Source organism: Triticum urartu, chromosome 1 (assembly GCF_003073215.2).
Source record: "Triticum urartu cultivar G1812 chromosome 1, Tu2.1, whole genome shotgun sequence".
NCBI lineage: Eukaryota > Viridiplantae > Streptophyta > Magnoliopsida > Poales > Poaceae > Triticum > Triticum urartu.
Window position 1 is genome coordinate 245,919,777 of NC_053022.1, and position 16,667 is coordinate 245,936,443.

At 46.7% G+C, this 16,667-nt stretch overlaps 1 protein-coding gene across 1 annotated transcript; it reads left to right on the plus strand.

Annotated features, from left to right (window-relative positions):
- The first annotated feature begins 10,987 nt into the window (after nucleotides 1-10,987).
- On the plus strand, nucleotides 10,988-14,766 carry LOC125532818. The gene is made up of 3 exons (XM_048696716.1): nucleotides 10,988-11,564; nucleotides 12,712-12,789; nucleotides 14,738-14,766. The coding sequence occupies exons 1-3, from the start codon at nucleotides 11,138-11,140 to the stop codon at nucleotides 14,764-14,766; spliced, it is 534 nt and encodes a 177-aa protein (XP_048552673.1). The 5' UTR covers nucleotides 10,988-11,137.
- Nucleotides 14,767-16,667: the final 1,901 nt, after the last annotated feature.

Consider the following 16,667-nt stretch of genomic DNA (forward strand, 5'->3'; position numbering starts at 1 on the left):
GAACTCCGCGGGGTCGGCGGTACCATCGTAGTGAGGAGGCAGATCTGGCTTGAACTTGCCTGGCCAGGTGACGCTACGCAGCTCAGGAATGAAGGTGCGGCAGCCAGCCATGGTTGTCGGGGCCCTCTTCGGAGGTGGAGCATGGTCTTGACGAGGTCCGCGCTGCACTGCTGTGAGGGGTGCGCAGTCTTGACGAGGTGGCACGGGGAGCGCAGGTGTGGCTTCTCGCGGCCGCGGAATTTCTTGGCAGCTTCTCTCTTCGCGCGTGGGCGCCGGGTGCGGTGGATCACGTCGCGGAGCCGCGCGCCTTGGTGCCAAGGCGACGTCTTGGGGCTCAGGCGGTGGAGGCACGCCATGAGCCCCGTCGCCCGCGGCTGGTTGAGAGGGAGGCAGAGAGTGGGACGGCGCCGGAGAGCCCCTGTGGCGCGAACGAGCTCGGCGACGCGGTCGAGCCACTCCTCGTAGAGGTCGTCGACGGGGCGGTAACGCAAGAGCTCGTTCGCCGCGAGGAGCGCGGCCCGTGTCTCCATGGGAGCGCGGTGCGCGTGAGACGACCGGCAGGGGTCAGCGATAGAGTGGCGGTGCGGCCGTCCTGCCGCACCGAAGGATGCAGCAAGGACGCCTGTTGCTCGTTCCCCGCCGGGCCGGTGGCTGCGTTGGCGGCAGGAGACGGAGAACGGCACTGTGGCCCGCCGACGGGAGCCGCCTGAGCGACGCGGGCGGTGAGGGCAGCCCGACGCTCAGCTCGAGCACGGCGAGCGTCCGCCATGGAGACGACGGAGCGACAAAGCGACGAACTGATGGGAGGGAAGCTATGGCACACCCCTACCTGGCGCGCCAAATGTCAGATGTGGGGTTCCGGCAAACCCTTAAGGTTCGAACACTAGGTGCGTGCGAAGTCTTTTCCTCCCACCGATGTACGCCCTAGCTCACTAAGATCTCGCGGACGAACTCGATGAACTCGCAACACAGAAAGACACAAGAGTTATACTGGTTCGGGCCACCGTCGTGGTGTAATACCCTACTCCAGTGTGGTGGTGGTGGATTGACTATAGGGCTAATGATGAACAGTACAAGGGAAGAATAGCCTCCTGAGGTTGAGGTGTTCTTGAGCTCGGTGAGCTTGTATGTGTGAGGATGGTCTGAATGATTCGTCCCTTGCTAAGGTGGTGGCTAGTCCTATTTATATTGGCTCTGGTCCTCTTCCAAAATATCGAGCGGGAAGGGAGCCAACAATGGTGGGCCAATTTGAAGGGGGACAACTAGTACAAGCTATCCTAAAAATGGTCTTCGCCTGCGAAAAGCTCTGTGGTGACGTCGTCTTGGGATCCACGATGACCTCCGTCTTCCCATCCTCCTGGTCTTGGTCTCGTTGCACCAATATAGCAACCTTTGCCTGATGCCTCGGTACTCTTTGCCTGCGCTGGCCGCCTTAGCACCAAAGAGGAAACAAGGACGTTGCGCGCGCTGGCACCCGCCTGTTGTCGTGCGTCACGGCTCATGTCACGAGGGCCTCGTGAGGTTTGCCCCGTCTTGATATCTCCGCTCCTCGTGAGTGTAACGCCCTCGATGCCGCTATATCTCCCACGTGTCGAAGCACGACTTAGAGGCATAACTGCATTGAAAGCAATGTCGCAAGTGAGGTAATCTTCACAACAACCCATGTAATACATAAGGGAAAGAGATACATAGTTGGCTTACAATCGCCACTTCACACAATTACCTGAATAAAGCATTACATCATCCAAATACACTCAAGGTTCGACTATGGAACCAAAATAAAAGAAGACTACCCCAAATGCTACACAGATCCCCGATCGTCCCAACTGGGCTCCACTACTGATCAACTAGAAAACGGAATAACATAAGGAACAAGATCTTCATCGAGCCCCTCCTTGAGCTTGGTTGCGTCACCTGCACGGTAGTATCGGCACCTGCAAGCTGGTTTTGGAAGTATCTGTGAGTCACGGGGACTCAGTAATCTCACACCCTCGCGATCAAGACTATTTAAGCTTATGGGTAAGGTAAAGGTATGAGGTGGAGCTGCAGCAAGCGACTAGCATATTTGGTGGCTAACATACGCAAATGAGAGCGAGAAGAGAAGGCAAAGCACGGTCGAGAAACTATGATCAAGAAGTGATCCTAGAACAACCTACGTCAAACATTACTCCAACACCGTGTTCACTTCCCGAACTCCGCCGAGAAGAGACCATCATGGTTACACACGCGGTTCATGCATTTTAATTAAGGTCAACTTCAGGTTTTCTACAACCGGACATTAACAGACAACGGGGAAAATGCTCAGATGCATGAGACGAACATGTATGCAAACGAAATGCACATGATGACATGATAAGAGATGCATGACACGCAAGCAATGACAAGGCAACAACAATGAATAACTAGAGGACACCTGGCACATTGGTCTCGGGGCGTTACAACACTCCACCACTACGAGAGGATCTCGTCCCGAGATCTAGAATGGCACCAGAGGGAAAACACGGAGGAGAAAGAGAAAAGGTAAAACTAAGTTGCTTCTTTGACAAACGAGTGAAACCAAAGAGCCTAGAAAAGGTTAAGCCATTTCGAGAAAAGAATACAACGGAGATGACGAAGTTGAAAACACTCCGTTAGAAAAGAGGAACAAGGAAGAACAACTTCGGGCATCACTCCGATTGAAAAGAAAAAGAATTGAATAAGAACTTGATAAGATGAGAAGATACATGATGAAATCACAACATACAGCCTCCGGAACTATTGAATGCATGGAACAAGGGGTAAGAAAGATCTCAGACATCACTCCGGTTGAGAAGATATGCAAGGCTTGATAAGGCGAAAGGAACTAGAAGAGATGACACAACACTCCGGTTAGATGGATAAGCACACGAAAGAACATGATCTTTGATGAAACTAGATGATGGTTGAAGAAAGCAATATCACAAAGCCTCCGGAATGAAAGAATAGAAGTTGGATCATCAGAACAAAAGAACGGAGAAGAAAACAACATCTTCTACCTCCGATGAGCTTGAAAAGCATCTTAAAGAGAAGGGTCGCACGGAGTTGTTGGAAAACCAACAACGAAAAGAGTGAACTTGTTGTAGCCTTATGGAATACATCTCAACACTATGAGGTGAAATTCTGCCACTAACAGAAACGATAGATTGGATTGATGTGAACAAGGAGATGAGAAACTTGTCTCACCGGGAGGATAGATGGAGAACTTGGATCATATATTATCACCATTAATAGCATTAATCCTAGGGAAAGCTTTAGGTGAAATATACCCCAGATAACTCCAAAGAAGAGATTGATGGATTAGAATATCTCATTCTTAACAACATGTGAATCATGAAACATGAACTCAAATTATCAAGAATGACATAATACCACCTCCCATGATACGGAAAAAAGAATTGCACTCTGGATTGCAAGATGAAGAAACTTGAGCTCCTTAGAATCTTGATGAATACTTCGAAAATGAATTAAATCCTTGATGAACCAACATGTAGAACCTTCATGAAGAACTCTGGTAATGAAAGAATGATCAAACGAAAAGAAAGAGAAGTTGAAAATACAAGGTGAATCCTTGTACCAATTTAGATGAACCTCTATGGTGAACTAATTGAAAAAGGTTGGAACTCCGGGAAAAAGAGAAGATGAAAACAATTGAAATCAGGAATTTGATGAGCCTCCGGAATAGGGAATTGAGTTCACTCGTTGAGACAAGAATGAGAATTACATTATGCTTATCCTCCACCAATTAAATTGATGGCAATCAATGGATTTGACATATTACTTATTCTCGTAGAAAAGATTAAGAGAGATATAACATAAACTTGTGAATGTCTTCTGCGAACCACCGGTAGGATTGAAAAGAATGAATGAATTAATATGACAACCATGGAAAAGAATCTTGAACGAACCACCGAAAGAATTTGAAATGGAGGTAACAAAGCACAATTCACCAGAAAGAATTTGAAGATGAGACGAAGATACTTGAGTGAATTTAGATCCATGAGAACGAAGAGATCGCGAACTGATTAGAGATCACTTGAACGATGCACCGGTAAGATTGGAGAATGATAACAGAAAGCTGAGAATGAATAAATCTTCTGAAATGATGGGCTCCGGAGAATCAAACTGAAAAGGCTCCTGAATTGCTCCAGATGGGTGAAAAGAATTCTCACAATCAAAACAATTATGAGTGGATGGCATCAAGCTAGAACCATGAATTTTTAAGAGAATGGAGAAAGATATGAAGGAAAAATTCTTCTTCGATCTTAAAATGTTGAGAACGACGACGAGAAACACCACCATGAATTATTTAGACACTCCGGAAGAATCAAAAGCGAAGAGGTTGAGCCAACGATGATAAGAATTTGACAGATCTTGGAGAAAGGCATTTGACTGATTATAACTCATTCTTACGTCAAACTTTGAAAAGAATTTGGGAGTAACTCCGGGAAAATAGAAGAGTCAGGTAAGATCCTGGGAAAAGGCCTATGGGTTAGGGCCCACTCAAAAGAGACACCGTAGAACAATTACTCGAAAGAGAGATAGCACCGGTAGAATTAAATGGCTTGGATGAGATAACAATCTCGAAAAAAAGGTTGAACGAATCCTGAATGAAAAGACGAGCCTTCTGAGATATCTTCAACACTCCGGCACAAATGAATAGCGAGAGTGAATGATTAAGAGGAGCACCGGCACGGGAAAACATTTGAAAAAAGGAAAAAAGGAATATGATCAACACCACAAGCTTGAATTAAATCCACCGGAGAAGAAAAAGAATGACGAATGATGAACTTGAATCTCCATTAGGATCTTCATGAGAATCACTGGATACGAACATTGACGGAAAATGAATGGAGAGGCTTCCCATCAATAAAAGGATACTTGAAAAAGAAATCTGAGTCCTTAAAAAAAAAGGGGGGGAGGGTGGGAAAACAAGGACAATTTGGAGATGGATGAAACAAACACCGTTGAGACGAACTGATAATTGATCTTGCGAATGTTGAAAATGATTGGATCCACTTGAAGAGAAACACGCCGGTTGAAAAAGGATTGACAACACAACTCTATGATCAAGAAGGATTGGTATTCACATCGGAGTATGAGAACACCGCTTCGGGAAGGTATGGAACCAACATTTGACATTGAAGCAACTCGAATACCACAACTGAAAACAAAACAAAGGATTGGCTTGGAGAGTAAGCCAGAACAAACATATGATTGAGATTTCGTCCGAAGTTTTCGTGGTGGAGCCTACACGGGCTCGATCGTACAGCACCATCATGTACAAGGCAGTGCACATGACATACGAAGCATCCACGAGTCGGCATAGCCAGGGACTCTTTAAGACACAACGAGACCACTATAAAACCAACCATGGATAGGCGGACCACTAGACGTCAAACCCCAATTTCATATCATACTTCTGTCGGAAAGATATCCTAAGAGCTACTTGAATTCCCACTTATAAACTCCCGAAACTTTCCGGTTATGCAATCAGGTGTTGGGGATACAGGGGAAGCATAATATCTCACCCAAATCTAGCAAATCCTACATCCAGCTGTATCCATCCTTCAACACATAACCAAGAAACCTTCGGAAATCATTTACCTCAACCTTCAAAAAGCATCCGTTATACAAGTTATGGCAATACTCCCGAACTCCCGCCCCAGTACTGGGTGGCGTCGAGGTTATATCACCAACAACTGCTTAAATGAGATTTTCGATGTCCGCGAAACTAAAAACTAAACTCAGGTATTCCAGAACTGCAACGATAAAATTGTGACGACAACACCTCGGAGCTCAACTCCCCGGGACACTGCCACCACCCCTAAATGTCAGGAGGCACCAAGAACAATTTTCTCGTCACAAAACCATCGGAACGATTCCAAGATACCCGCGTGATCCTAAATTTTTTTTAGTGAAATTTGAGAAGAGAAGAGTCAAAACTCTACATCAGGATGCCTCACCAGATCAACGAAGGGAATGAGGAGTAAAATGAATTCCTAACTCTCTGATATATAATTCCTAAATGACTCAAAACATTTTTCTAGACTCAACAACGCCAGCGATTCGATCAAGCAGGGGGCTCCTACACTCGGGGAAGGCTCTGATTACCAACTTGTGATGCCCTCGATGCGGCTATATCTCCCACGTGTCAAAGCACGACTTAGAGGCATAACCGCATTGAAAGCAATGTCGCAAGTGAGGTAATCTTCACAACAACCTGTGTAATACATAAGGGAAAGAGATACATAGTTGTCTTACAATCGCCACTTCACACAATTACCTGAATAAAGCATTACATCATCCAAATACACTCAAGGTCCGACTACGGAACCAAAATAAAAGAAGACTACCTCAAATGTTACACAGATCCCCGATCGTCCCAACTGGGCTCCACTACTGATCAACTGGAAAACGGAACAACATAAGGAACAAGATCTTCATCGAGCTCCTCCTTGAGCTTGGTTGCGTCACCTGCACGGTATCATCGACACCTGCAAGCTGGTTTTGGAAGTATCTGTGAGTCACGGGGACTCAGCAATCTCGCACCCTCGTGATCAAGACTATTTAAGCTTATGGGTAAGGTAAAGGTATGAGGTGGAGCTGCAGCAAGCGACTAGCATATTTGGTAGCTAACATACGCAAATGAGAGCAAGAAGAGAAGGCAAAGCACAGTCGAGAAACTATAATCAAGAAGTGATCCTAGAACAACCTACGTCAAACATTACTCCAACACCATGTTCACTTCCCGAACTCCGCCGAGAAGAGACCATCACGGTTACACACGCGGTTGATGCATTTTAATTAAGGTCAACTTCAGGTTTTCTACAACGGGACATTAACAAATTCCCATCTGCCCATAACTACGGGCACGGCTTTCGAAAGATCAATCCCTGCAGGGGTGTCCCAACTTAGCCCATCACAAGCTCTCACGGTCAACGAAGGATATTTCTTCTCCCAAGACTATCCGATCAGACTTGGCATCCCGGTTACAAGACATCCTCGACAATGGTAAAACAAGTCCAGCAAAGCCGCCCAAATGTCCCGACAAATCCCGATAGGAGATGCACATATCTCGTTCTCAGGGCACACTCAGATGAGACTAGCTACGAGTAAAACCAACCCTCAAGTTTCCCCGAGGTGGCCCCGCAGGCAGCTCAATTCGGACCAACACTTAGAGAAGCACTGGCCCGGGGGGGTTAAAATAAAGATGACCCTTGAGCCGGCCGACTCAAGGGAAAGAAAAGGCTAGGTGGCGAATGGTAAAACCAATGTTGGGCCATGCTGGAGGAGTTTATTCAAGGCGAACTGTCAAGGGGTTCCCATTATAACCCAACCGTGTAAGGAACGCAAAATCCGGGAACATAACACCGATATGACGGAAACTACGGCGGCAAGAGTGGAACAAAACGCCAGGCATAAGGCCGAGCCTTCCACCCTTTACCAAGTATATAGATGCATTAATTAATAAGAGATATTGTGATATCCCAACAAAATAACCATGTTCCAAACATGGAACAAGCTCCAATCTTCACCTACAACTAACAACGCTATAAGAGGGGTTGAGCAAAGCGGTAACATAGACAAACAACGGTTTGCTAGGACAAGGTGGGTTAGAGGCTTGGTTTAACAATATGGGAGGCATGATATAGCAAGTGGTAGGTATCGCAGCATAGGCATAGCAAAAGAGCGAGCATCTAGCATGCAAAGATAGAAGTGATTTCGAGGGTATGGTCATCTTGCCTGAGATCCCGCAAGGAAGAAGAACGAGTCCATGAAGAAGACAAACGGACGTAGTCGAACGGGTCCTCACAAACGCGACGTAATCGGAACCAACCCGAAGAAGGAACACCGGAAAGAAGCACATAACATAGTAAACAACCAACACATGAACATGGTATGATATGTGGGATGCAGTATGTGATGCATATGCATGATTTGGAAAGGAATGATTGAACCTGGCCTCAACTTGGAAAACCAAGAGTGCCACTGGAAAGGTGAGGTGATTTCGGTCGAAATCGTTATAAAGATCACCGGAATCGGATGCACGGTTTGGAAATGGCAAGCAAAACAAATATGGCACCGGTCTGCGATTAACAGCAAGTAGCCTTCTAAATGCATAAAGATAAATATGCTACATCACTCAAACATGGCAACAAAATACATGGCAGGGTTCCACTCATGATTCTTGACAAAAGATGAACACTGAGCTACGGCTAATTCACTCATTAGCAAGCTCAAACAAGCATGGCAAAAGTGCAAATGATTACTGGTTTCAGACTTAGTGAAATTATCAGCATGTCGGGAATTTATCATCAGGAAGCAATGTTTAGAGCACGATAACTACATGCTACAGGAACATATCATGGCAAAGCAAGGCATGGCATGAAGATAATCTAAGCATATAACAAAAGTCCCTTAGTGACCATGAGCCAAAAGGGATCAGAAAATACAATTGCAAACATGCGAACATAGCAAAAACATAAACAAATTCAGACTTAGTGAAAAACTGGAGCATGCAAAATAGATAACGAGTAGGCATGTTTACGAGCTCGATGCACTCACTACAGAGCATGGCATGACAATCTAAGCATACAACCATCAAGAAGACATGGCATAGAATCTAGACATGGCAAGAACAATATCATAGCATGCACGGATCAATAGAAACAACCTCGGCAAAATCGCTAAACATGTTAACAATCTGCGAGGAACATTTTATAGCAAAAGTAGAGCTCGATTGACTCAAGCTAGGGTGCTCCATAAATGCAAACAAAGACATGGATGGATAGAGAACCACAACATTAATAAAACATCCTTACTGATCATCCTCAAAAAAGGCACGAATCACTAGGAAACAACATGAACATATGGCATAAAAACAATAACAGGACAAGGACTTAGTGAAATTCTAAGTCCCTGAAATCAGCATCAACGAGTAAACTACTTTGCACGCTTGTGCTAGTCACCACAAAGATCACAAAAATACATGGCAAGCACCCCTGTAAAGATGGCATGGCATATAATAAAACACATGTAGAGCTCAGTATCATAGCATGCACACATAAATCATGGCAAAAATGACAAAAAACAATTTGCTGAAACAGATCTGACAAATTCATCACATAGCCCTCTTCCAACAGCATTTCGGGCATCAAGATGAGCTCAAATGAAAATGATGCAATGAGATGATACTCGACGAGACGAACATTTTGATATGCTACACGCACGAATCGGAGCTACGGCTGAAGAGTTATGGCATGATGAAAAGAGGCACATGAATCTGGAATCTGGGGACTTGGAGAAATATAACCTCGCAAAAAAATACACCGGGCTGGAGGAAGTGGGCCGGCGGGGACGAAGCTGGGCCGCAAGGGGGACGACGCTGGGCCATGGCGAGGTCGGCCCAGGAGGAGGTCAACGGAGCCGAGCGGGGAAGTCAGCTGGATCGGGCTCTCCTCCCGATCCATGGCGGCGGCGGCTCTGGAGGATTCTGGCGAGGGCGGAGGAGGCTATGACAGGGCGGCGCCGGCGGGATCCGGGCGACGGGGACGCGGCTAGAGGCGCGGACGCTCCGGCGCCCGTCGAACGGCGGCGGGGCAGGAGAGCTTCGGCGTCGGGGTGCAGAGGGAGGACGACGGCGAGGCCATGCGTCGGCGGCGGCGGGGCGGCGAGATCTCTCCGGCGATGGGAAGGGCGTCCAGCGCGGCGGAGCGGGACGTCGGCGGCGAGATCCGGCAGGGAGGCGGGCGACGCGCGGGGCGGGGCGCTCGACCAGGCGGCGGCGGGATCTGGGCCCGCGCGGGCCTGACCCGGGCTCCGCGGGCCACGGCGGTGGTGGGACGGCGGCGCGACAGGTGGCGGCACGCGGTTGGTGGCGGCAATGCATCCGGCCGGAGTCGGACATGTCCGGCGCGGCGCGGAGGGAAAATTTAGGGTTAGGGGTGGAGGAGACCCGGAATTTCGGGGAGGAGGCCTTTATATAGAGGTAGGAGGAGCTAGGAATGTCCAAATGAGGTGCGGTTTGCGGCCACGCGATCATGATCGAACGATCTAGATGATAGAAGGGGTTTAGGTGGGTTTTGGGCCAGTTTGGAAGGGTGTTGGGCTGCAACACACACGAGGCCTTTTTGGTCCTTCGGTTAACCGTTGGAGTATCAAACGAAATCCAAATGGCACGAAACTTGGCAGGCGGTCTACCGGTAGTGAACCAAGGCCGCATGACAAGTCTCGGTCCAATCCGAAAACGTTTAACACACACACACGAAAAGAGGTAGAAAGGGACACCAGATGACATAGGAGCGCCGGATTGCAAAACGGACAACGGGGAAAATGCTCGGATGCATGAGACGAACATGTATGCAAATGAAATGCACATGATGACATGATAAGAGATGCATGACATGCAAGCAATGACAAGGCAACAACAGCGAATAACTGGAGGACACCTGGCACATCGGTCTTGGGGCGTTACAACACTCCACCACTACAAGAGGATCTCGTCCCGAGATCTATGATGGCACCGGAGGGAAAACACGGAGGAGAAAGAGAAAAGGTAAAACTAAGTTGCTTCTTTGACAAACGAGTGAAACCAAAGAGCCTAGAAAAGGTTAAGTGTAACACCCCGGTAGTTAAGCTACAGTAACCACACACAAATGGTGCCATGTCATCAAGATTAATTTTCTAAACCTCACTTTGATCCAAGCCGAAAGCAAATTCAAATTCCAAAAACAAGTCAAATTATTATTTCTTCAGACAGTAAATTAAAAATGTTGTCGGGTTGCAAATATTCTCTATCTGGTTTTCATTCATTAACCAACATTTTGGAAGTACTGAAATGCATGGTATAATCAAAACCAGTGACAACAATATCTTAATGGACCTTTTAATTCAAACATGATTTTGAGCCTTTCAAAATGACCTCAAAACCTTAGGTGTGTCACCACTATATTGCATACTATTTGTGTGCCAATTTTCAAACTTAACTAAATTCATATGACATTTTTTTAAAAAAAATTACAAAATGGCGAAGATAAATTGGAACAGAAAATAAAAAAAGAGGAAGAGGAAGAAACTATTGTGCGGTAGGGCTCTATGCCAACAGTACACAGCCCAGCCCATGGGGAGGTCATCTTCCTCCCCTGTTCATCCAGAGCGTCGTGGACGCTCGTACGTCGTCCGTGGCGTGGACGCCACACACGGCGGCCATCCGCTGCATCCCCCGATGGATAAGAAGGACCCCCTCGATCCCCTCCTGACCCTAGCGCCAACCACCCCCTCCCTCACTCCCTTTCGCTCTCTCCCGAGCGCATCTGGCGCCACGCAGCCGTTGACCACGAGGCCAGGAACCTCCCTGCGCTACCTGGGAACGGCCAGGGGACCGCCTTCTTCTTCTTCATCCTCTCCATTGCCCCTGGACAAGCCGGAGCCGTCCCTTGCGCTCGCCATCGACGACATCTTCGCCGCGTACATCGCCATCGTCCGCCGTCGATTGCCGCCGCTCTTGTCCACCTCTGGCCTCCCCGGCCATGCCCCAAGAGTTCATAGTGAGCTTCTCCTCCTTCTCCCCTGTTTCCCCCTTCGATCCGATGCTGTAGGCTGCGCATCCCATCGTGCTCGAAGCTCCATGCCTGCGGCCATGCTTAGCCGCCCATGGTAGTGCCCCTCGCCGTGTCCGGTCGATTGCGCGTGCGCCCTGGCCGCGCCCGCGCCGCCCGCTGCTCGTAGCCGCCTCCTGGGCGCCTTCCTGCCCATTGCTGCAGCTGCTTACGGTTGCCATGCGCCGCTCCCGCGCTCTACCTGCTGCTGATTCTCCTTGCGCTGCTACTGCTGATATTGTCCTACGCTGATGCTCTTGCTGTTGTTTTGCTGCTCCCTGCTACTGCTATCTCCGCTGCTGCTCATAGCCATAGCCGTTGCTGCCTTTTGCCGTTGTTGGCCGCTCCTACACTGGCCTTGGTTGTGGCCGTAGCCATGGTTGAGTGCCATGTGCGGTGCATGTGTGTGCATAGGCGTGAGGCTTGCTATGCCTCTGGCCGGACTATTCAGATTAGATTAGGATCTAATATAATTAGTCAAACTATCTAACCTCTAATAGACACTAACAGCAGGGCCCCACCTACTAATTAGGATAACTTAAATTAAAACAAGACCCTGTTAAAAAGTAGGAGTCAATGACATGTGGGCCCCGCTGACCCTATTGACCAGTCAACATTGACTGGTCAACTGATGACTGTACATGCTGACTCAGCCCGTGGACCCCACTGTTCATAGACATAGACTAGCCAATACCCTAGTAACAGAAGTATTTAGGCATTTAAATTCTAATTAACTAATTTCAGAAATTCAGAAAAAGGGATTTTTAAACTTTGTAAATTAATATAAAATAAACTGTGACTCGGATGAATAAACTTTGTACATGAAAGTTGCTCAGAACGACGAGACGAATCCAAATACGTAGTCCGTTCGTCCGTCACACACCCCTAGCATAGCAAACACGCAACTTTCCCCCTCCGGACCATCTGTTCGAAAACGTGAAACACCGGGGATACTTTCCCGGATGTTTCCCCCCTTTGCCGATATCACCTACTACTGCGTTAGGGCACTCCTAGCACCGTTACTTGTCATGTCATGCATCGATATGCATCTGTTTGCATTGTATTCATTGTTTCTTCCCCCTCTTCTCTCCGGTAGACTACGAGACTGACGCCACTGCTGCTGTCCCGATCGACTACGGTGTTGACGACCCCTCCTTCTTGCCAGAGCAAACAGGCAAGCCCTCCCTTGATCACCAGATATTGCCTATTCTTCTCTACTGCTTGCATTAGAGTAGTGTAGCATGTTACTGCTTTTCATTAATCCTATTCTGATGCATAGCCTGTCATTGTTGCACCAGCTGTTGATACCTTACCTGCAATCCTAAATGCTTAGTATAGGATGCTAGTTTATTATCAGTGGCCCTACACTCTTGTCCGCCTGCCATGCTATACCACTGGGCCGTGATGAGGTGATCACGGGCATAATATATACTTATACTATTACATTACTTATGATACTGTTCGGAGATGGGGGCTGAAGGGGCAGGTGGCTTCATCCAGGTAGTGGTGGGCCTGGGTTCCCGACGGCCCCCGACTGTTACTTGAGGCGGAGCGACAGGGCTGGTTGAGACCACCTAGGAGAGAGGTGGGCTTGACCCTGGTCGGCGTTCGCAGATACATAACACGCTTAACGAGATCTTGGTATTTGATCTGAGTCTGGCTACTGGCCTATACACACTAACCATCTACGCGGGGACAGTTATGGGCACTCGATGTCGTGGTATCAGCCGAAGCCTTCGTGACGTTAGCGACCGAGCGGCGCGCGCCGGGTTGGACCGCGTAACGCAACTTCCTTTGTAATGGATGTTGCTAGGTCTGCTCACCGGCCGCATTCGCAACATGCAGGTGTGCAATGGGCGGTGGGCCCAGACCCATGCGCCATAGGATTTAGACCGGCGTGCTGACCTCTCTGTTGTGCCTAGGTAGGGCTGCGATGTGTTGATATTCCGAGGCCGGGCATGACCCAGAAAAGTGTGTCTGGCCAAATGGGATCGAGCGTGTTGGGTTATGTGGTGCACCCCTACAGGGAAGTTAATCTATTTGAATAGCCGTGATCTTCGGTAACGGGACGACTTGGAGTTGTACCTTGACCTTATGACAACTAGACCCGGATACTTAATAAAACACACCCTTCCAAGTGCTAGATACAACCGGTGATCGCTCTCTCACAGGGCGACAAGGGGGAGGGTCATCGGTTAGGATTATGCTACACGATGCTACTTGGTGAACTTACCATCTACTCTCTTCTTCTGCTGCAAGATAGAGGTTACCAGAAGCGTAGTCTTCGATAGGACTAGCTATCCCCCTCTTATTCCGGCATTCTGTAGTTCAGTCCACATATGATAGCCTTTTCCATTTGATACCAATGCATACATATGTAGTGTAGCTCCTTGCTTGCGAGTACTTTGGATGAGTACTCACGGTTGCTTTGCTTCCTCTTTTCCTCCTTTCTATACCCGATTGCTGCGACCAGACGTTGGAGCCCAGGAGCCAGACGCCACCGTCGACGACGACTACTACTACTCGGGAGGTGCCTACTACTACGTGCAGCCTGCTGACGACGACCAGGAGTAGTTAGGAAGATCCCAGGCAGGAGGCCTGCTCCTCTTTCGATCTGTATCCCAGTTTGTGCTAGCCTTCTTAAGGCAAACTTGTTTAACTTATCTCTGTACTCAGATATTATTGCTTCCGCTGACTCGTCTATGATCGAGCTCTTGTATTCGAGCCCTCGAGGCCCCTGGTTTGTAATATGATGCTTGTATGACTTTTTTTTATTTGTAGAGTTGTGTTGCGATATCTTCCCGTGAGTCCCTGATCTTGATCGTACACGTTTGCGTGTATGATTAGTGTACGGTTGAATCGGGGGCGTCACAAGTTGGTATCAGAGCCGACTGCCTGTAGGAATCCCCCTTTCCAACTCCTTGGCCGAAGTCGAGTCTAGACATTACAAAACTTTTACTAACATGGATGCGTGTCTTACGGGCCCACGTCGCCATTTGGGTGGTATTAGGATCTTTTACTCCTCGTCTACACTCTAGGACTCTGAGCTCTCTTCTATTCGGGTTAAATGATTTTGCTAAAAACAAAACTAACTTTAGGTTCTCGATAATAATTTCTCCCAGAGAGCCCCTCACTTCAGATGATCGCCTGATGCACTAAAAGAAATTATCCAATGCAGACATACAGTTACAGTTAAAACTTCAAGCAGATTTTGTACGTATTTTTTTTTATCAAAGAAAATAAGCATAAACATTAGCACCATTGGTGCCTTCCATGCTGGACAAAATAACATGCAAATAAAAATCTGTATAAATTTACTCCTGATCATGGCCAACACTAATTAGCATGGCCCTATGGGCCACAATTGCAAAATCTAAGTATGATCCATGAGAAGATGCACACAAATTTAACTACTTGGCATAAAATAGCATAAGTTCATCATCTAACAACAGTATACTAAAGAGGTAAACAATCATAGAATAGATTATGTGTGCAGATATGATGATATATAAGCCTATTCGATTATTCCATTCGATGTGATGATATGAAGCGCACATTGAACCGTCTCTTTCTTTTCTGAAAGCAAATAACACCGGGATAATCTTCAGTAAGAAGTGCACACAACAATCATGTCAGAGAATATAAAAAAACTCGACTCAAAGAGCATTGTATTGGGTTCTTTAACCTGCCCTACAAAACCTGCACTATAATTCTTAGAGAGATGGGTTGAAAGAAGAAGGCAAGTAACCTGAGAACAAATAAGAAGGTAACATAATTGCAACTGAGGCCTCAGGGTTATATAATTGCTAGTCAGGATTCAACAGCAACAAATGTGAAAAGATCTTTTTTCTATCTCGAGGTTTTAAGATCAATATTAATTTTCTACCCCAAGACACTACTCTTTTGCACATCTAAAATACTTTGCTGGACCAGAACATTGTGCAAACTATATCTCCACTCCAATGGGTGCTCCTCTTCTACATGCGCGCACAAGGAGGCGACCTCATGGTCCTCATAGCAGTAGGGGTAGGCAAACTCGGGTCTGGCCACCTTCTCGCCATCCATGTCTAGCTCCTCCATTTCTAACCTTCTAGCAAGAACTTTAAGGCATGTCGGACATATATGAACAAAGTGCAAATTTAAAGATTTTTAATATTCAAGCATACTAACTGAAGGAGCTCCTTAATGAAAATGGAAAGAACAACTTGAAAACAGAGTGTCATTTGTGCGGAAGTTCACAGAATGAATAGGAGACAATAATTTCCAACAGAAGAAAGAGGATAGCCTAAAGGAGACGACAATTTCCAACAGAAGAAAGAGGATAGCCTAAAGGAGGATAGGTTGATAGTACTTCTTAATTTAGTTACCCAGTCAATTTATTTCCGGCCTTAACCAGCCTCTTAATCATCCTGAAATTATGGGCATGCCATCATATTCCTACCTTCAGCAGCATATTAGCATCAGTTATATCTAGCATTGTCCTACTCTTACCTTCAGCAGTATTTTCTAAAGAAGTACAGGAGGCAAAAATTAGCAGCTATTATACACTAACTGCATATGGAGAACAGGAAACATTAAAATACCTTATCTAAATAAAGGAAAAGTGTATATTTATAATACTATATGCAAGTTATTTATGGACCGCACTATGGTCTAGAAGCGATGGAAAATTGTTACCTCAGAAATTTAATGGAATGACAAGAAATATTTTCCAAGATATAGCTCCGAACACCATCTTTTCCATGACTATAGCTAGAGGGCCTGGAATGAGAAGGTGGTAAGCAAAGTAAGCAACAATCTTATTTTGGAGAATAGCCATTACATGCAATTGATGGAATGTCATGGAGTAATTCTCTTGCTATCAAGTGCTTGTGAGATAGCCCTTTAGAAACCCGATGTATCATGAAATTTTGAAGGATTAACTAAAAGCACACACAGAATACAAAACTGACGCTTTCTGAATATATTTCATGTCCTTTGGATACAATCAAATAGGAGGAATTGAGGAGCATTTCAAACCAAAACAAAGAATTGATCCTAACTACTAAAGTG